The sequence below is a fragment of the Bos taurus genome, chromosome 9 (assembly GCF_002263795.3).
Source record: "Bos taurus isolate L1 Dominette 01449 registration number 42190680 breed Hereford chromosome 9, ARS-UCD2.0, whole genome shotgun sequence".
Taxonomy (NCBI): domain Eukaryota; kingdom Metazoa; phylum Chordata; class Mammalia; order Artiodactyla; family Bovidae; genus Bos; species Bos taurus.
Genome location: NC_037336.1, coordinates 8,679,944 through 8,701,956, shown reverse-complemented (window position 1 = coordinate 8,701,956; position 22,013 = coordinate 8,679,944). Strand labels below are relative to the sequence as shown.

At 41.2% G+C, this 22,013-nt stretch overlaps 1 protein-coding gene and 1 long non-coding RNA gene across 2 annotated transcripts in view; one reads left to right on the top strand and one right to left on the bottom strand.

The window, feature by feature from the left end:
* LMBRD1 (LMBR1 domain containing 1) overlaps window positions 1–22,013 on the top strand; it is a 132,297-nt gene that overhangs the window by 37,492 nt on the left and 72,792 nt on the right. The window contains 2 exon segments of the mRNA NM_001035092.2: window positions 9,602–9,699; window positions 11,949–12,016. Of these exon segments, the coding sequence (NP_001030264.1) occupies window positions 9,602–9,699; window positions 11,949–12,016 (166 nt within the window).
* LOC104969496 (uncharacterized) lies at window positions 15,839–20,381 on the bottom strand. Its single transcript, XR_808611.4, has 3 exons — window positions 19,759–20,381; window positions 19,105–19,308; window positions 15,839–16,508 (listed from the first exon to the last, which is right to left on the bottom strand). It is a non-coding gene; the product is annotated as an uncharacterized lncRNA (long non-coding RNA).

Sequence of the window (22,013 nt, the reverse complement as noted above, 5' to 3'; positions counted from 1 at the left end):
AATCTTGATTCCAGCTTGTGTTTCTTCCAGCCCAGCATTTCTCATGATGTACTCTGCATATAAGTTAAATAAGCAGGGTGACAATATACAGCCTTGACATACTCCTTTTCCTATTTGGAACCAGTCTTTTGTTCCATGTCCAGTTCTAACTGTTGCTTCCTGACCTGCATACAGATTCCTCAAGAGGCAGGTCAGGTGGTCTGGTATTCCCATCTCTTTCAGAATTTTCTACAGTTTATTGTGATCTGTCTATGTTAATTCCTTACTTGCCTTACAGTATTACCATGCTATATCCTAAGTTATACATTTTTTGAACTGTATATGGAATTATTTGCTTGTTTTCATTCAAGTCATGTGTCCCTAGGATTCACACATGTTACTGCATAAGGTGCACTTTATTATCATTGTGTGTGACTGTGTGCTACATGGTGATCATTCTGGACATTTGGACAAACAGTGAACGTGTTTTTACATGTTTCCTGTTGTGTGTGTGTAAAAATACATACATACAGTGGAATCAGTGCTTCATAAGTCATGTGCAGCTTCAACACCCTAAATAGTGCGCCATCATTCTTCTAAATGTACCAGTTTAAGTCCTTTTAGGAGGCTGTACTCTTTTTAGTTGTTCTGGACCCAGAACTTTGATATCTCCATGTATTTGTAGTTTTTCCAGTTTGGCAAATGTGAGTGATCATTCACTAATCTGCATTTCTCGTATTTGGAAATGAAGTTGCATATCTTTTAACATTTATTGGCTTTTTTAGCTTTCTGATTCAACTGCCTTTTGGCAGTTGGGATGTGTTTTTGTTACCGATTTAAGATTTTTGTTAATGTACTCTGAGTAGTTTAATTCAATGATTCTAAATATTTTCTTTTCCCCACTAGAAGTAAGCCATGTGAGAGGAGGGAAGAAGTGAGCTCTGGTCCATGACCCCAGAATGATGCCTGGAACATACTCAGTAGATGTTTGTTGAATTGAATGCATTTGTTAGGGGGAGATAATCATGTGAAGTTTGTTTCATATTTACATTCTTCTAAGTGATGTGTCACATGAATATAGATTGTTCTTAAACCATCTTTGCATTCCTTGGATAATCTAGATTGGTCATGGTGGTGGCTTTTTGGGTTTTTTAATTTTTTTGCTAGATTTCATTTGCTGCCATCTTGTTTAGGATTCTTTTAAAGCTTGATTTAGAGGTGAAACTGGCCTGTGATTTTCCTTTATTGTTTTTTCATCAGGTTTAAACATGAAGCCTCTGCTAGTTTCCTAAAATGAATTGAGAGGTGCCCCTCCATGTTTAGAGAGTGCCGTGAACCCCCTAGCACTACCATGTGGTTCTTTCCTGCCGTGATCTTTTTACGTGTTACTGGTCACCAGGGAATAGATGTGAGCATGGCAGTTTGTACTAGTATTCCTTGTGACCCTTTCACAAAACTGTTACTCTTCAAACCCTGCAGCTGAAGGCAGCTGTTTTTAGAATTCTTTATAGCCATATGGGAATACTTCCAGCAAGGATGAAAACAGTGGTTTCATCGAATTGTTGTTAATTGATGTTGTTAATCACTAAGCCGGTAAGTTGTGTCCAACTCTTTCTAGACCTCATGGACCGTAGCCTGCCAAACTCTTTCTGTCCATGGGATTTCCCAGGCAAGAATACTCCAGCGGCTTGCCATTTTCTCCAGAGGATCTTCCTGACCTTTGGATTGAAGCTGCTGCTTCTGCGTTGGCACACAGGTTGTTTATCACTGAGCTACCATAGAAGCCCTTTCATCAAATTAGGAGGCATGATTTATATCTGACAATAACAGGCAAGTTTGGCCTTGGAGTACAAAATGAAGCAGGGCTAAGGCCAACAGTTTGCCGTGAGAATGCAGTGGCACACACCCTCATAGCAAACACCCTCTTCCAATAACACAAGGCATGACTCTACACGTGGACATCACTAGATGGTCAACACCAAAATCAGATTGATTATATTCTCTGCAGCCGAAGACGGAGAAGCTCTATATAGGCAGCAAAAACAAGACCAGGAGCTAACTGTGGCTCAGATCATGAACTCCTTATTGCCAAATTCAGACTGAAATTGGGGAAAACCACTAGGCCATTCAGGTATGACCTAAATCAAATCTCTAACGGTTACACATTGGAAATGACAGATGCAAGGGATTAGAACTGATAGAGTGCCTGAAGGACCATGGACAGAGGTTCGTGACATTGTGCAGGAGGCAGGGATCAAGACCATCCCCAAAAAAAGAGATGCAAAAAAGGCAAAATGGTTGTCTGAGGAGGCCTTACAAATAGCTGAGAAAAGAGAAGTGAAAGGCAAAGGAGAAAAGGAAAGATGTATCCATCTGAATGCAGAGTTCCAAAGAATAATAAGGAGAGATCAGAAAGCCTTCCTCAGTGGACAGTGCAAAGAAATACACGAAAACAGTAGAATGGGCAAGGCTAGAGATCTCCTCAAGAAAATTAGAGATACCAAGGGAACATTTCATGCACAGATGGGCACAATAAAGGACACAAATGGTATGGACCTAACAGAAGCAGAAGATATTAAGAAGAGGTGGCAAGAATACACAGAAGAACTTTACAGAAGAGATCTCAGTGACCCAGATAACCATTATGGTGTGATCACTCACCTAGGGCCAAACATCCTACAATGCAAAGTCAAGAGGGCCTTAGGAAGCATCACTACAAACAAAGCTAGTGGAAGTGATGGAATTCCAGGTGAGCTATTTCAGATCCTAAAAGATGATGTTGTTAAAGTGTTGCACTCAATATGTCAGCAAATTTAGAAACTCAGCAGTGACCTTAGGACTGGAAAAGGTCAGTTTTCATTCCAGTCCCAAAGAAAGGCAGTGCCAAAGAATGTTCAAACTACCGCACAATTGTACTCATGTTATATGCTAACAAAGTTATGCTCAAACTTCTCCAAGCGAGGCTTCAGCACTATGTGAACTGAGAACTTCCAGATGTTCAAGCTGGATTTAGAAAAGGCAGAGAAACCAGAGTTAAATTGCCAACATCTGTTGGATCATAGAAAAAACAACAGAATTCCAGAAAAACTAATTCTGCTACATTGACTATACCAAAGCCTTTGACTGTGTGGATCGCAATAAAGTGTGGAAAATTCTTCAAGAGATGGGAATACCAGACCACCTGACCTGCCTCATGAGAAATCTACATGCAGACCAAGAAGGAACAGTTAGAACCGGACACGGAACAACAGATTGGTTCAAAATTGGGAAAGGAGTACGTTAAGGCTGTGTATTGTCACCCTGCATATTTAACTTCTATGCAGAGTACATCATGCAAAATGCCAGGCTTAATGAAGCTCAAGCTGGAGTTAAGATTGCTGGGAGAAATATCAATAGCCTTAGATAAGCAGATGACACCACCCTTATGGCAGAAAGCAAAGAGGAATTAAAGAGCCTCTTGATGAAGGTGAAAGAGGAGAGTGAAAAAGGTGGCTTAAAACTCAGTGTTCAGAAAACTAAGATCATGGCATCCAGTCCCATCACTTCATGGCAAACAGATGGGGAAACAATGGAAACAGCGAGAGACTTTATTTTCTTGGGCTTCCAAATCACTGTGGATGGTGACTGCAGCCATGAAATTAAAAAACTCTTGCTCCTTGGAAGAACAACTATGACCAACCTAGATTGCATATTAAAAAGCAGAGACATTACTTTGCCAGCAAAGGTCTATTTAGTCAAAGCTATGGTTTTTCCAGTAGTCATGTATGAGTGTGAGAACTGGACCATAAAGAAGGCTGAGCGCTGAAGAATTGACACTTTTGAACTGTAGTATTGGAGAAAACTCCCAACAATTGTGGTGTTCAGAGTCCCTTGGACTGCAAGGGGATCAAACCAGTCAATCCTAAAGGAGATTAATCCTGAAAATTCATTGGAGGGACTGATGCTGAAGCTGGAGCTCCAATACTGTGGTCACCTGATGTGAAGAACTGATTCATTGGAAAAGACCCTGATGCTGGGAAAGACAGAAGGCAGGAGGAAAAGGGGACGATAGAGGATGAGATTGAATGGCATTACTGACTCAATGGACATGAGTTTGAGGAACCTCCAAGAAATGGTGAAGGACAGGGCGCCATGGCGTGCGGCAGTCCTTGGGGTTGCAAAGATTTGCACACCACTGTTACTGAACAACAATAACAGATTTTGGTCTCTTTATTCCATTGAGTGATCAGGCAACAATACCTCCCATTTTAGCTGGAGGGCCTGGTGTTTATTAGAGGACTGCTGACTATCAGGGGAAATATGTTTAGAACCTGGACTAGGCTGCCCATCACGATGCTGCCGTGTTCAGGGGCACAGACTAATTGAGCTTCATCTACTGACCACTCTCAGGACCACCACGGACGTGACGGCTCAGGGGTGAATGTTTGGGTTACCCCATTTCTCCTGCAACATTCTATGCTGCTGTGAACAGGTTGGAAATAAATGGCTGGAATGGTTTTTCAGTCTCACTTAAAATAAGACTGGAGGCAGGTACCCGGGCTGGTGTAGCAGCATTATGCAAGGCCTCCGCTCACTTCCCTCTGCTCTCCGTCCTTAGTACCTGTTTTCCACCTTAAGGCTACCACAGAGTCCAGAGACGTGGCTGGAGTCTAAGCTGTCATGTGTACAATTCAGGCAGAATGTCGAAGGAAGAAAGACAAAAAGGAGAGTGAGCTGAAAGGAAAATGGGTGTTGTGTGTGCAGCTGGCAGTCTTGACCCCAGATTGCTTCAGCTGGGCCAGTGGGATAATTTTAGAAGGCTTTTAGTGTTCCCAGAATATCTTAATACTTTGACCCTCTAAAATAAAAAGCTTTGTAATGATCAATTATACTATTACAATATTGACTGAGCTATTCTGTGTTTCAGATTTCTCATTGGTAGTTAGGAGGAATAAAGAATGTCTAGAAGTTCCGAAGCCTGATTTGTCCAAGTTAATTCTTATGTGAGTTATAGTTTAGAAATGCAGTTTTCAAAAGATACATTGTTGGCTTTGTGTGTATTTAAAAAATCATAAGAATTATCATGTATTTTTTGCCACAATTTTTGTCTGGCTTTTTAAGAGTTGATGGCTTTCTGTTCACTTGTTCTTGCTAGTTTTGTTTTAAAAAAAATAACTTGTTTTATGAGTTTAATTTCTGCCAATTTCTGTAGATGTGAGGTTTAAAATTTCTTTTTTAGTGTGTTTTTTTTTTTTTTTAATTTTAGTGGGACTATTAAACCAAAAAGTCTGTTTATCTTTTACTTGTTAGTAGCAATCTTTTAACAAAAACTGTTACAAGTAAAATGTATTTTATAAAGATATCAGGATTTGAGAGTGTCATTCCTGTTGGAGTTAAGAATAATTTTCCTTTGAAAATAGCTATCAGTTTGAAGTATAACTTAATTAAAAGAATCAGTTACTCTGTTTCATGATAGCATTTTTTTCATTTACAGATATATAGTACCAACTTGGCATTAGAACTGATCTGAAACACATGAAAATGTTAATGTATTTTTAGTTTCCTTCTTTACAGTTTAACATTTACATGCTGAAGGAAGAAATCTTTTTGAAGGACACTGAAAAAGAGCAGTCTGATTACAAGCAAATGGCTGAGGATGTGGTGTCAGGGCAGCCTTGCACAGACCAGTATCCCAGAGTCTCTTCAGAACTGTGTTTCTTCCCTACTTTCTTCCTCAGGTGTCAGTTCCTAGAAACTTTTTCTGGATATTCTTACCAGCAACATATGAGATTTTTGGTTGCTGTACATCCTCATGTCTCTTTATAGTCAGTAATTGCCCCCAAATACTTTTTTGACTTGGGTCATAATAAGCCAGTTTTGCTAGTTCTGGAACTTCTTCAAGATGTACTGCTGCTGCTGCTGCTAAGTCGCTTCAGTCGTGTCCGACTCTGTGCGACCCCATAGACGGCAGCCCACCAGGCACCTCCGTCCCTGGGATTCCCCGGGGCAAGAACACTGGAGTGGGTTGCCATTTCCTTCTCCAATGCATGAAAGTGAAAAGTGAAAGTGAAGTCGCTCAGTTGTGCCCGACTCTTAGCGACCCCATGGACTGCAGCCTTCCAGGCTCCTCCGTCCATGGGATTCTCCAGGCAAAAGTACTGGAGTGGGGTGCCATTGCCTTCTCCTTAAGATATACTAGAAGGTACTAGAAGGTGTAGGCTTCCCTGTGGCTCAGCTGGTAAAGAATCCGCCTGCAATGTGGGAGACCTGGGTTTAATCCCTGGGTTGGGAAGATCCCCTGGAGAAGGGAAAGGCTACCTACTCCAGTATTCTGGCCTGGAGAATTCCATGGACTATATCCATGGGGTCACAGAGTTGGACGCAACTGCGTGGCTTTCAGAAGGTGTACATCTTCCAGTGTCTGTGCTTTTATTCAGCCTAAGGTCTGTGAGGTCCATCCTTCTCACAGGTATTCATAGTTTTTTCTTTTTTATTGCCATTTGTATGACTGTACCACTCAGCTTATCTGTTCACCTGCGGATGGACATTTAGGTCATTTCCAGGTTTTGATCACTGTTAATAATATTGCTGTCAACTTTCTCGTTGTGAATCAGACTCGATAGTTTCCCTCTCACATATCTTCAGGGGGACCTGCTTATGTGGCTGACCCTTGACCAATACCTGGAAACCTGGCCTTTGGCTGTCACCTGATAGTACTAATTGATTAGTGGATATGTACCACTGAATACAGAATCGTGCAGTCCAGCTTGTTTAGATTGTTTGTGCATGTGACTTGTGGTACAGCTGCTGTCCTTTTTGGAGTCTGTACTTTTGGTAATCTTAACTGGTCACTCAGGCAGTTGTGCCTGCATTATAAATCACCGATAAGAACCCTGGACTCTGCCCCTCAGGTAGGCTTGTCTGGACGGAAAGACTTTGCATGTGTCACTGCACTTCATCGCTGGTGGAGTGGGACCATCTGGTTATATGGTAGGTAGGTGTGAACTTGGTGAGAGACTGCTAGACAGTTCTCCACAGGGTTGTGCTGGTTATAGTCCCTCTTGAAAAGCATGGGAAAGTATGTTGTTCTGCATTCCTGTCAATACTTGGTACTGATGGCTTAATTTTAGCCATTCTGGGGTCTGTAGCCTCTCATGGGCTTAGTTTGCATCTTCCTAATGACTAGTAATTATGAAAGTAAAGAAAGTGAAGTTGCTCAGTCGTGTCTGACTCTTTGTGACCCCATGGACTGTAGCCCACTAGGCTCCTCCATCGATGGGATTTTCCAGGCAAGAATACTGGAGTGGGTTGCCATTGCCTTCTCCAGGAGATCTTCCTGACCCAGGGATTGAACCCAGGTCTCCCGCATTGTAGACAGAAGCTTTACCATCTGAGCCACCAGGGAATAATGATGAGCACCTTGATAATCATGCTTATTGGGAATGCTCATGAAATAGTCACTGGGCTCTGTGGCTGTTAAGGCCAAGGCCACCAAGCAGTAGACACATGGATATGCTGAGGCTGAAGCCAGACCTTACTGCATCTGTCAGTTTATCAAGCGTGGCATATGGCTCTCAGCCCAATAAATGCTGTTATAATTTAGGCTTTTTTCTAGTCTTAACAAATTATTTGATTATTTCAGTCCTAATACTGGTATAGTGCTTAGGGTGATTTATAGTACTTTCCCTTTTATGTTTAATTTTTTGAAGCTTTTTGTTGTTCAGTTGGTCAGTTCTGTCTGACTCTTTGCCACCCTGTGGACTGCAGCACGCCAGGCTTCCCTGTCCTTCACCATCTCCAGGAGCTTACTCAAACTCATGTCCATTGAGTTGGTGATGCCATCTAACCGTCTCATCCTCTGTCGTCCCCTTCTCCTCCTGCAGTCTTTTCCTAGCATCAGGATCTTTTCCAGTGAGTTGGCTCTTTGCATCAGGTGATCAAATATTGGAGCTTCAACATCAGTCCTTCCAGTGAATATTCAGAACTGATTTCCTTTAGGATTGACTGGTTTGATCTCCTTGCAGTCCGCCGGACTCTCAAGAGTCTTCTCCAACACCACAGTTCAAAAGTATCAGTTCTTCAGAGCTCAGCCTTCTTTATGGTCCAACCAGTATTTTGGTACTCTTTTGAATACTTGTTTATTTCCACTGGCTCTTAGATTTGGAATAAAAATGTAAATTCTGGCTACTCTCTGGTTTATAGTAGAAACATCAGTATTCATTACCCTTAAATATTTATTGTTATTTTTAATTTCTTACAATATTGATAGGCTGCATAGATTTTACAAAGTATCTGTAGTGCCAAAATTCAGTATGCTGACAGTCATGTTGTGATTGGGCAGTATAAATTAACTCTGACCTTTTTATCAGTTATTTAGAGTCTGGTTTGTTCTGAGTTTTTTTTTCTTAACTATGTTGCATTTAGTGGGGGCTGTTTCATAAGTGACTTCCAGAAAAATGAAACAGTGCTAGCTAGTATTTAGATCATGTTTAAAAATTCTGTAATTTATGCATTCTTCCCAAGAGAATGAGTAATTTAGCTTTATTATACATTATTAACAATACTTTTAATTTGTTAGTAATTAAAAGTAGCTATTTTAATTTGTTAGTAATTTAAGTATTATATATTAATAACCTTTAATAATACTTTTTTGGATAAAGGAGTATAATGATTCTCATCTTGTGGTTCCTTTATATAATTGCATAGTCACTATTTCCCTTGATATAGTGTATGAAAATAAATGTAAATACACAGATTTCTTAGGTTTCTTGAGTCTGAAAAATTGTTTATGTTATTTTTATTTTAAATAAAAATAGCTGTTGAAATGTCAAGTTCTATGTTGAATTAAAAACAATACTTTGACTACTGGTTGAAAGTATCTCAAATCTAATGTTATTTTAAAGCAGATAAATAGAAATTCATATCAGTTAACTTTGAATCTGATTTTACTGTTTCTTACATTTTCTGTATCCTGACTTTTTTTTATAAGATCAGTTTCATAGCATTGTATGTTTTAAACTCTGTTGCTCAGTCTCTGGGTCGTGTCTGACTCGTCGTGACACCATGGACTGCAGCATGCCAGGCTTCCCTGTTCTTTGTCATCTGGAGTTTGCTCAGATTCGTGCTCATTGAGTGGATGGTACCATATAACCATCTCCTCCTGTGCCCCTCTATTCTCCTTTTAGACATAGATTGGGGAAATTATTTGTAACAAGGATCGTATCAGTTACAGCTGTTTCTTTAACTTGAGTGACTGGCAAATGTGTCAGCTGTACTCAGTATTAAGTTGTAAAGAATATAAAAGTTAAAGTTTATTTACATAAGATCCTTCACAGAAAGTTTTTAGTACTATAGTAAGACCTAAGATGTTAGAGGGCACAGTTTATTGAAACATTTAGTATCATAATTGTTGCTAAAAATTGCCTCAAAGTTAACTTGAATTATGATTTGCTATGTGATAATAATGGTGTTGACTTCTTGAAACAGGGTTCAGAAAAGGTTGATTTGGATATTACACATACATATCAAGTTGCAGGTCTAGGAATCAGATAGGGGAGTGAATTTGGGGTGTGTGTACCTATATGTTTTAAACGTTTGTTAAGTTGGTGTGTTTTTATTATCTCTCATCTCATTCTTTCTGCAGCCTTATATTCTGTTATATTATTCTGTGTGTTCTTCTGGATCCCTTTTGTCTACTTCTACTATGAAGAAAAGGATGATGATGATACTGGTAAATGCACTGTAAGTAGCTTTATTTTAGAGGTCTCAATTTAGGGGAGAAGGGATTATTTCTTCCTGTTTTCAAATAATGTGACTTTTGATTTTATTCTTGAGCAGTGTTGTTTAATAGAAATATAATGTAATCCACATGTGAATTTAAAATTTTCTAGTAGTCATAATAAAATAAGTAGAAAGAACAATTAAAATTATTTTTCATGACACATTGTATTTAATATTATATGTTCGAAATATTATTTCAGATAGTCAAAAACGTTATTAATGAGACATTACTTTTTTTCACATTCTGTGCAAGTTAGAGTGCATTTTACACCTGCAGCATCCCCCAGCTCAAACTAACTATATTCCAGCACCCAGGAGTCACAGGGTACTTGTGACTGTTGTTCTCGAGTTCGGCAGCTGGGTCAGCAAACTTATTTCTGTGTAAGGCCAGTATACAGTGAGCATGATGTGAGGTAGGAGGGGCTGTTTGTGGCCCACAGGATGCAGTTTGCTGACCCCTGTTCTGGGACGGAAAGGGGGACTCTCAGGTTGTCCTTACTAATTCCCGTAGTAATACGGATACAGAAACCTGGTCAGTAGAGCACATATGCGTGTCCAGACCTGCAGACCAAGGTCACTGAAGTCTTGGTATAAAACTCTTCACTGAAACATTAGCAGGTAGAATTCAGGAGTATCTTAGAAGCACGTTAATATAGTATATAACTGAGTTGGGCCAGTCTCTGGAATGCATTGGTGGTTTAGAACCAGCACTTCTATTAATATATGGTAATTTAATAGGTCCTAGAAGAAATTGTATGTTGAAAGGTATTTGCCAAAATTGAATACTTTATTTCTAATTTAAGAGAAAAACAGCATAAAAAGAATAAATTTATTTTGTTTTTTTATTGAGTTACAGGAATTTGTTTTATAACATGTTTTTGGTTTGTAACATTTGAATACATATGCACATATATATATATATATATATATATACACACATATATTCACTCAAAAGCCAGCATTAGGCATAGCTGTGCTTATTAAAACTTTACAGCATCTGCATTAAGATCATTAGCAAAGTACATCAGTAATATTTTAAATGATTCCAGAGTGGTAGTCAGTGCAGTTTGTTAGAGGGAAAAGTGTTTAAATATACATAAAGAAAGTTGAACTATTATCTGCAGATACTGTGTGATTCTGTATTTGAAAACCCAGGGTGTGTAAGGTAGAATGGCTAGTCACAGAGTTGCTGTTGAAAATGGGATGAGCAGGTGCTTCCTATCTTCACTGCTTCTCAAGTGCATCTTCCCCATCCCCTATGGTTGACCCTCCTTAACTTTACCTTAGGTGTTTTCCTAAAGACTGTCTCAACTCCTTTGTGAACAAGAATTTATCATATGAAACATAAAGTTATATTTTAAAAGGTGATTATTTTAAAGATTTCATTAGGGCGAGAGACAAGTCATGTTTTGTTTTCTCACTGATGTAGCTTTTCCTTTGAGATTAACTTTTCTTTCCATGTATTTAGAGTGTCTAGTTTGTGTTTTTGTTAAACTTTGTCTTACATTATGCGTACCAAGGAAAGCACAGGCTTTAAAGAACTGAGTTCTTGGTTTCAAGTCCTTGTTTAATCCCCTGGCACCTATATGACATATGGTAAATTAATTAACCTCTGGGCCACAGTTTCCTTATCTCTGAAGCAGGGATGGAATGCCTATCTCAGGGGTGTTGTAAGTTTGAAATGAGTTTAATATATGTAAAGTTCTTAGAAACAGTCCTGGCATGGTATGTGCTTTATATGTGTGTATGCATATTTATAAAATAAATTTTTATAAGTATATGTTTTATATATTATATATATCCAAACATATATAATTTAAATATTATAATTGTTGTTTAATTATTACTTAACCCATTTTGATAAATTGAGGTATGGGCATTGTAGATTTAGATTGCTCCCTATTTTGAGGAATATTATAAAAATATTCTGGTATTTATTAAAGTAAACTAATTACTGTTATGTCTCCCACAAAGAATTCATTGTATTTTAGGTGTACTGCCTTTTCATGAGATCTAATCATTGAAAAGATTTAAAAAATCTAGTATAGTGTGAAAGATACTTAAGATATGTTATATACATTGTTTTTCAATAAAGAGGAACTTTGCACAGTTGGTATATCGAACATGAAAGTACTGTTACACTGTAGCAAGAATACTTTATATTTTAAAAGTTTTACTAAATGGAATGTTTTTTCTCCTTTGACATCTAGCAAGTTAAAATGGCACTCAAGTATACTTTGGGATTTGTTGTGATTTGTGCACTTCTTCTTTTAGTTGGGTAAGTTTCGATTTTTCTTTTCCTGAAAATGGAAACAGCATTATTTTAATGATAATGATAATAGTAATAAGGGCTCATTAATAAAAACCCAAGAGAGAAAATCAAGAAAATTTTAAAAGAACAGACTACCAACAATCAATAACCACTACATTGTTCTATCTAGATATTTTTAATGTGTTCAAATATATGCAGAAAGCCCCTTCTCCCATATACCCTCCGTGTTGTAATTTTACACAGATGTGATTACTTTTTATGTGATTTTTGATAATCACTGGTTGATACATTGCAGGCATCTCTTCAGGATAGATGCATCATTGTGTGTATTGCATTCCCTTCTTAGGTTGTAACAATTTATTTGGCTGGTCTTGTGATGGCTACTTGGACATTTATGATGTTTGTGGTTTTTCTGTTTTTGTAAACAACACTGATGAAAAATCCTTGTCTGTACCTCTTTTCAGATTTGATGCATCAGTCTTTAAAACTTTGAATTAATCTTTGTCAACAAGTTTTTTCTTTCTCTGTCTCTCTTCTTTTATTCTTCCTGCTTCCCTCCTTCAGTCTCTCTTTCCCTCCCTTTTTTGGCTGTGCTGGGCAGCTTGTGGCATTTTAGTACCTTGATCAGGGATCGAACCCAGGCCCTCAGCAGTGAGAGCATGGAATACTAGTCATTGGACCACTGGGGAATTTCTAATGAATTTGTTCTTAATTCTTTTTCCATACGTTTTTATAAACTTATAACAGTAAGTTTTTGTGTATTTATTAATACATTAAAAAATTTCATTTTGGAAAACATTTGTCCCTGTTAATAGAAGACATTTATCATTGTTAAAATAGATCCTGATTTTTTTTTCCCAGCAGCATTCTTAAGCTTCTTCATTTATTCAACTTTAAACACTTAACAGTCTTTCCTGGTGGCTCAGACGGTGAAGAATCTCCCTGCAATGTGGGAGACCCTGGTTCGAATCCTGGGTTGGGAAGATCCTGTGGAGAAGGGAATGGCAACCCACTCCAGTATCCTTGCCTGGAGAATCCCATGAACAGAGGAGACTGGTGGGCTACAGTATATGGGGTTGCAAAGAGTTGGACATGACTGAGCGACTAACACATACACACAAACACCTAGGTGTGCCAAAGAACATGTGCATGTACATGGAACACTATTAGGCTAAAAAAGAAGGCCTACCTCTCCAGGTCAAGTTGTGGGCGTGATCACAATGATCAGCATGATTCCAAGTACAGCCAGAACCAAGCAAACAGAAAGGTTTCAGAGATGATAAATGGGCTTTAAAAATTAAAGTGAGACAGCATAGGACCTCAGTTCCTGAAGACCAATGAATTATAAAAAGCATTCATTTGCTGTAGAAGCAGTAATGAAATAATTTCTGTGAGGGAAATTATTTTAAGATCCCCAGGATAAACAGTGAGTTAGGAGTCAATTTAAAAATCCTTAGAACCGAAGATTTCAAACTTCTGTCTTTTTGTGCCTGTGTGCTGCCCAACTCATACCCAAAAAGGAACAAGAATCAGATTCCTACCAACTTAAGACTCCTAAGACGTGTCATTTGTCATGTTGGTTTCTGCAGAAGCTGTATCTTGTGAAGTAGTCTTTAAAAATAAAAATGAAAGAAAACCAAAGAGTACCATGAGAAGCCACATTCTCCTTCCCACTGTAATTTTGCTTTGGTTTGCTCTCTAAAGATTTAACAAAAATCAAAATCATTGGTCTCAGATTCCTGAATTAACGTGACCTCACTCCATGGCTGATGTGGCCAAGGTAGATGCTTTTGTGCAATTAGAACAGAAGGACTTTATATCAGTAGGACTTTAGGGCTCTGGCTCCACTGTGTTTACTATAAGCTACACGGATGACAGGGTGGAGGTCAGAGAAAGAGGTGAAAACGTCCGTCACAGGGTCACATGACAGGTAGCAGGACCCTAGGTAGACTTGAAGGAACCAGTTCCATTCTGGCAGGGGAAACCCACAAAAACAAGTTTCACACTTGCAAAATTATCACTCTGAATTCAGGAATAAGAGGCACTGGGTTGTAGATACAATTCCATCTGTAGATACTAACTTTAAATTTAGAGAAGAAAAACACTTAATGAATTAATATTATGGGTTGGGCTTTCTTAAGTGATTCTTAAATCCAGCTGTGATACAATTAACAGCTGTGATAAGAAGTCTACCATAGCTCTGGCTCAGAGGTGGTCTTTAGTTTCACAGAGTCCGTCTACAGAAAGTCATGTAGCTGTCTGTCACTGCTAAATCTGTTGTTTGCAGAAGCCCCAGAACTCTATTTGCTGAGTAGAGTCCTCACCATTTAAGCTCTTCCTACATACAGGTCGTGCATCATGCAGTTCTAACCACAACACAATATAACTGCTGTCAAAGTAGTGGTTTCCGGGCAACTGTTGGATTTCCTGGTCACCTGTGTAATCCTCTCTGCATACTGGACACTGAGCCCTTACCAACTTGTTCCTGAGTTATTGTCACTGTTGGAAGAGATGTGACCTTTTCCATGTCAGCTGGGGGAGGCCCTGTATTTTCCAGTTGTTGAGAGGATGTGTTCTGGTGGTATTGTTATTTATTTTAGCTCTTAAATATATTTTTAAAGTTGTTTTTGGCTTTTTAAATCAAGCCAGATCTAGTTAAGTGAATTTGCTTTGTCAGTGTGGGGGGTCCCTTATCTGTAAATCTAAATTACCTAGAATAGAGATCAGCAAACTTTTCTTAAAGAGTAGATAGTATTTCAGGTTAGTGGACCAAGTAGTCCATGTAGCAGTACTCAGTTCTCCTCCTGTAGCTCTACAGTAAGTCACAGACAGTGCATAAACCAAAGGGCATGACTGAGTGCCAGTGAAACTGTATTTACACACATGAGCCCTCAGTAGTTGGCTAGCTCCTTATTTTGAACATGACTGAGAACCGTCAGTGAAATCAAATCTTCATAGTAGCCAGGATATCTTTCCTGCACAAAACAGATTCTGAAGTTTGTTCTGCAATTTATTGGTTCTTTGCAGGGGGTTAGGAGAGCAGAGCAGAGAAAGAAAGGAAAGACTAGGCCGTGTTGGGGGTGTGACCCTGTGAGAAGGCAGGATGAGGAGACCCTTGGAGGAGGTAGGGAGCCCAGCTGTGTGCGTGTGTGAGGGGAGGGCAGTGCAGTGTTCTCCACCCAGAGGAAAGGTTGGTGAGCCTGGGGTGGGAGTGCCTCTGGCGCCTTCAGGACCAAGCGAGGGCACCGGGGTTGGGGGGGGGCGGGGGCTGGAGTGGAGGGGCTGGACCCAGCCATGGTGCAGGAAGAGGGGGTGCTTGGAGCTGCCTGAGTAGGGCCTGGGGGCATTGGCAGCATTCTGACATTGATCCTCAGGGAGCGGGGAGTTGTTGAGGGCATTTGCTCATGGAGTGACGTGATCTGACATTTCACAGAGATTCCTGGATGGTGTATTGAGAGTTGACTTTGTGGTGGTCAGGCTAGAAACTTGAGGTCTGTTAGGAGCTCTTGCAGTCACCCAGACCAGACAGTATGGTCACAGCAGTGAGGAGATCCTGCCTGTGGTTTGGAGAAAGAGCTGGCAGGGGTTTCTCACAAGGCAGGCGCAGAGGGTATGAGACGAGAAGGAAAGGAAGATAGATGCGCCTGGACTTAGCCCAACTGCAGACTTCAAGGAGCACTCCTCTCACCTCTGAAATCAATCGCAAGCTGTTTCAGGGTTCCTAAAACCACCCTCAGCTTTGGTAATTCTCTAGAAGGATTCACAGAACTCACTGAAAGCAATTATATCCATGGCTACCAAGGGCTCCCCTGGTGGCTCAGAATGTGAAGTGACTCCCTGCAATGCAGGAGACCCAGATTCGCTCCCTGGGTTGGGAAGATCCCCTGGAGAAGGAAATGACACCCCACTCCAGTAATCTTACCTGGGAAATCCCATGTATGGAGGAGCCTGGTAGGCTACAGTCCATGGGGTCACAAAGAGTCAGACACGACTGAGTGACTTCACTTCACTTACCATTTATTACAGGTAAAGAAGACAGATTAAAATCAGCCTCTTGAGAGATGCATAGGACAGAGTCTGGGAAGATTCCAGATGTGAGGTGACTGTTGTCCTCTGGATACATTACCCTCTGGCTTCCATGTGTGACAACACGTGTGGAGTACAGATTCCCTGCCATCCCAAACTAGAGGGTTGCCCGGAAACCTTTCCTAAACTGAAATGGCCTAAAGGGAAGGAACAATTTCCTGAGGACCCACCTTGCTCACAGAGGCACAAAATAAACCAGATAGAGCACAGATGCGCACAGACCCAGGTCAGGGTGGTGGTGGCTGGATGCTGAGACGCTGAGTGTGGTTCCCGGGGAAGAACTGGATGGTGTCACGCTCTGCTCAGGGTGCGCACTGCCTCTGTAAACTGACTCCAAAACCAACTCTGATATTGTCTTTGCCTTTTGCCTTTCTTCATAAAAGTGACCGTTTTCTTTTCAGATTTCTTTCACCTAGTGAAAATAGGTACTAATATAATTCTTTCAGAAAAATGAAATGGCATAAAGTGAACTTTCAAAATGCTGGGGGGCTACTTGTATTTCCCACAAGGGAAGCTCACGTGGCGTTTCTGTTGCAGCACGTCTGCGGGACTGATGGCCTGTAATTGCCTGCATGGCCATCTCACCTCCATGCTGAATTGCAGGATGGTCTTTCTGGCCTATCACGTGAGGCTGGGTATGGCCAGCCCCTGTCCTGAAAACAGATGCCCAATCAGATATGACCTGGATGACATGCCAGAATCATGGGCAAAATTCAGACTTCGCTTGGGTAAGGCCAGGTTCTTTACTCCACGGGAAGGGTGACTCTGTCCTCCACAGGCAGATCTACTAGACCATTTAAGCATGACCTGAATCAAATCCCTTATGATTATATAGTAGAAGTGACAAATAGATTCAAGGGATTAGATCTGATAAACAGAGTTCCTGAAGAACTATGGATGGAGGTTCGTGACACTGTACAGGAGACGGTGATCAAGACCATCCCCAAGAAAAAGAAATGCAAAAAGGCAAAATGGTGGTCTGGGGAGGCCTTACAAATAGCTGTGAAAAGAGGAGAAGCAAAAAGCAAAGGAGAAAAGGAAAGATATACACATCTCAATGCAGAGTTCCAAAGAATAGCAAAGAGAGATAAGAAAGCCTTCCTCAGCGATCAGTGCAAAGAAATAGAGGAAAACAACAGAATGGGAAAGACCCGAGATTTCTTCAAGAAAGTTAGAGATACCAAGGGAACATTTCATGCAAAGATGAGCTCAATAAAGGACAGAAACAGTATGGACCTAACAGAAGCAGAAGATATTAAGAAGAGGTGGCAGGAATACAGAGTACTATACAAAAAAGATCTTCATGACCAAGATAATCATAATGGTGTGATCACTCACCTAGAGCCTGACATCCTGGAATGTGAAGTCAAGTGGGCCTTAGAAAGCATCACTAGGAACAAAGCTAGTGGAGGTGATGGAATTCCAGTTGAGCTATTTCAAATCCTGAACGATGATGCTGTGAAAATGCTGCACTCAACATGCCAACAAATTTGGAAAACTCAGCAGTGGCCACAGGCCTGGAAAAGGTCAGTTTTCATTCCTATCTCAAAGAAAGGCAATGCCAAAGAATGTTCAAACTACCACACAGTTGCACTCATCTCACATGCTAGTAAAGTAATGCTCAAAATTCTCCAAGCAAGGCTTCAACAGTATGTGAACCAAGAACTTCCAGATGTTCAAGCTTAGATTTAGAAAAGGCAGAGGAACCGAGATCAAATTGCCAACATCTGTTGGATCATTGAAAACACAAGAGAATTCCAGAAAAACATCTACTGCTTTATTGACTACGCTAAAGCCTTTGACTGTGCGAATCACAACAAACTATGGAAAATTCTGAAAGAGATGGGACTACCAGACCACCTTACCTGACTCTTGAGAAATCTGTATTCAGGTCAAGAAGCAACAGTTGGAACTGGACATGGAACTGATTCCAATTAGGAAAAGGAGTACATCAAGGCTGTATATTGTCACCATGGTTGTTTAACTTATATGCAGAGTATGTCATGTGAAATGCCAGACTGGATGAAGCACAAGCTGAAATTAAGATTGCACGGAGAAGTATCAATAACCTCAGATGTGCAGATGACACCATCCTTATGGCAGAAAGTGAAGAGGAACTGAAGAGCCTCTTGATGAAAGTGAAAGAGGAGAGTGAAAAAGCTGGCTTAAAACTCAACATTCAGAAAACTAAGATCATGGCATCTGGTCCCATCACTTCATGGCAAATAGATGGGGAAACAGTGGAAACAGTGGCTGACTTTGTTTTTCCACAATCACTGAAGATGGTGACTACAGTCATGACATTAAAAGACTCTTGCTTCTTAAAAGAAAAGCTATGACCAACCTAGACAGCATATTAAAAACCAGAGACATTGCTTTCCCAACAAAGGTCCATCTAGTCAAAGCTGTGGTTTTTCCAGTAGTCACGTATGAATGTAAGAGTTGGACCGTAAAGGAAACTGATAGCCAAAGAACTGATGCTTTTGAACTCTGGTGTTGGAGAAGACTCTTGAGAGTCCCTTGGACTGCAAGGAGATCAAACCAGTCAGTCCTAAGGGAAGTCAACCCTGAATATTCATTGGAAGGACTGATGCTGAAGCTTAATCTCCGGTACTTGGGCCACCTGCTGCAAAGAACTGTCTTCATTGAAAAAGACCCTGATGCTAGGAAAGATTGAGGGCAGGAGGAGGAGGGAACGACAGTGGAGACAGTGGATGAGGTGGTTGGATGGCATCACCGACTCGATGGACTTGAGTTTGAGCAAGCTCTGGGTGTTGGAGCTAGACAGCGAAGCATGGTGTGCTGCAGTCCTTGGGGTCGCAAAGAGTCAGACAGGACAACCTCTCAACTGAACTGACCGAACGTCCCTACAGGCCCTGTATCCACATACCATCCTGTTGGCGACTGAGGCTTCAACATCGATTTTGTGGGGACAAATTCAGTCTATAGCACTCTGTTCTTTGCCTCCCCCAAAATCCATGTTCTTCTCATATGCAAAATGCACTTACCTCATCCCAGCAAGGCCCAAAAGTCTTAACCCAGCATGGAATCTGAGTCTTGGGTCTTTCTGAATGTCATCTAGATCAGGTGTGGGTGAGATCTGAAGACTCCTCCTGGTCGGAACCCTTGCCCAGCAGTGAACCTGTGCAACAGGACAGGTCATGTGCTTCCAGACACAGTGGTGGGACAGGCACAGGACAGGTACTTCCATCCTAAAGAAAGACATCAGACAGGAAATGTGAATGTGCCAAACCAGTTCAGAGCAAGGCAGAGTCCCTTAGATCTTAAGGCTCAGGAATAATCATCTTCTTTGATGGGGGCTTTGCCCTCCAGGCCCACCGAGGGGTGGGTCACTGCCCCGGCCCTCCGCAGCCCTGCCCTGCGCCACCCCCTGATTCTGGGTGTTGGTCCTGCCCCCTTGACTCTGCATCAGCTCCCTGGCAGCTAAACTGAGCAGAGGACCCTGTCTTCTGAAATTGAGGAGGAAGCAGCTTTGCCCTCTTGTCTAGTAGGAGCGGCAGCCCTGATGATAACTGAAGTGCCTTTGGGGTCTTTCTTGAAGGATGAAAGCACATTCTCTGCTAAATAACTCTGTGACCCCATCCTGACAAATCTCGAGTCTCAGTGCCTTCCCTTATTGTGTCTCATCTGTGCTCCCTTACCTTAGTTCAGGTTGACTGTGTCTCTGCTGGTGTCACCCTGTCTCTTCCTGTCTTCTGTGACACAGCTGATTAAATCGATGGTTTCCACCCATACTAATCTCCTTGACAAGTGATTGTTCAGCCAAGCTCTTAGAACGTGCGTGCTCACTGTTTTCAAAAGGCTGGTTCCTTTTTGCTTATCTCTCTCTCTTGCATTTTACTATAAATGGTATGGAGAAACCAACTTGCTCCTTCCAGCACTTTGCTTAGAATTTTCCTCAGCTAAATATCCAGTCTTATCTCTTACGAGTAGTTCTGCCTTCCATAAAGCACTATAAAACTATTCAGTCAAGCTCTTCGTCACTTTCTAATAGTGATCTCCTTTCTTTCAGTTTCCATTGACATATTCTTCATTTCTAGCTGAGATTTCCTCAGAATGACCTTTTGTGTCCATATTTCTAACAGCATTCTCACAGCTTGTATGTCTTCTCTAAGATGATAGAGGCTTTCTCTAAAACACTCTTTTCTTCCTGAGTTCTCACCAGAATTGCCTTTAACATCCACATTTTTATCAGTAGTCTGTTCAAGGCAGTTTGGACTTTCTCTGGCATGCAACCTCCCATGTCTTTAGGTCTTTCCCTGTCACTGAGCTCCAAAGTCACATGTACATGTTCAGGTATTTGTTACAAAGTAGAAACCTGCTTCACAGTGCCAAAATCTGTATTAGTCTACTTGGGCTAGGAATAATGTAAATACGTGCTCAGTTGTGTCCAACTCTTTTCAATCCCATGGACTATATAGCCCACCAGGCTCCTCTGTCCATGGAATTTTCCAGCCAAGAATACTGAAGTGGGCTGCCATGTCCTTCTCCAGGGGATTTTCCTGACCCAGAGTCTGAACCCATGTCTTCTACATCTCCTGCTTTAGCAGGTGGATTGTTTACCACTTAGCCACCTACTTGAGCTGTCTTAACAGAATACCACAGGCTTGCTAGCTTCCACAGTGGACACTTACTTCTTACAGTTCTGGAGGCTGAGAGTCTAAAATTAAAGTGTCAGCAGGTTTGGTGTCTGGTGGGAGCTCTCTCCTTGGCTTGCAGATGGCCGCCTTCTCACTGTGTCTTCCTACGGCTTTTCCTCTCTGCTGGCCACCAGTGAGCTCTGGTGTCTGTTCCTCTCCCTAAAAGGACGTCAGTCCCATCAGGTCAGAGAGTCACCCTTGGGACCCTGTATCCAGGTACCATTCACATGGGGACTTAGCACCTCAACATAGTAATTTGAGGCGGAGGGGACACACTTGAGTCTATTCCATATGATGACTGAGAAACTGAAGTTAGCATGGAATAGTTAAAGAATGATATAAAAAGTGGAATGTGAATTTAAATCCTCCCTCCCCCAGTTGTTGTTGTTGTCCAGTCTCCAGTCGTGTCTGACTCCGACCCCGTAGCACGCCAGGCCTCCCCGTCCCTCACCATTTCCTGAAGTTTGCCCAAGTTCATGTCCATTGCATGATGCCATCCAGCCATCTCATCCTCTGATGCCCTCTTCTCCTTCTGCCCTCAAATTTTTCTCAGCATCAGGGCCTTTTCCAATGAATTGGCTGTTCCATAAGGTGACCAAAATACTGGAGCTTCAGCTTCAGCATCAGTCCTTCCAATGAGTATTCAGGGTTAGTTTCCCTTGAGGTTGACTGGTTTGATCTCCTTGCTGTCCAAGGTACTCTCAGGAGTCTTCTCCAGCTCCACAGTTCAAAGGCATCAATTCTTTGGTGTTCTGCCTTCTTTATGGTCCAACTCTCACATCTATACATGACCACTGGGAAGACCATAGCCTTGACTATACGGACCTTTGTTGGCAAAATAATGTCTCTGCTTTTCAACACACTGTCTACGTTTATCATAGCTTTCCTGCCAAGAAGCAATCATTTTCTGATTTCATGGCTGCAGTCACCATCCACTGATTTTCAAGCCCAAGAAGAGGAAATCTGTCACTACTTCAACCTTTTCCCCTTCTATTTGTCATGAAGTAATGGGGCCAGATGCCATGATCTTAGTTTTTTTTAATATTTAGTTTTTAAGCTGGCTCTTTCACTCTCCTCCTTCACCCTCATCAAGATGTTCTTTAGTTCCTCTTTGCTTTCTGCCATTAGAGTGGTATCATCCACATATCTGAGGTTGTTGATGTTCTCCTGCCTATCTTGATTCCCACTTATGACTCATCCAGCCTGGCATCTCTTGTGATGTGCTCAGCATCTAGGTTAAATAAACAGGGTGACAG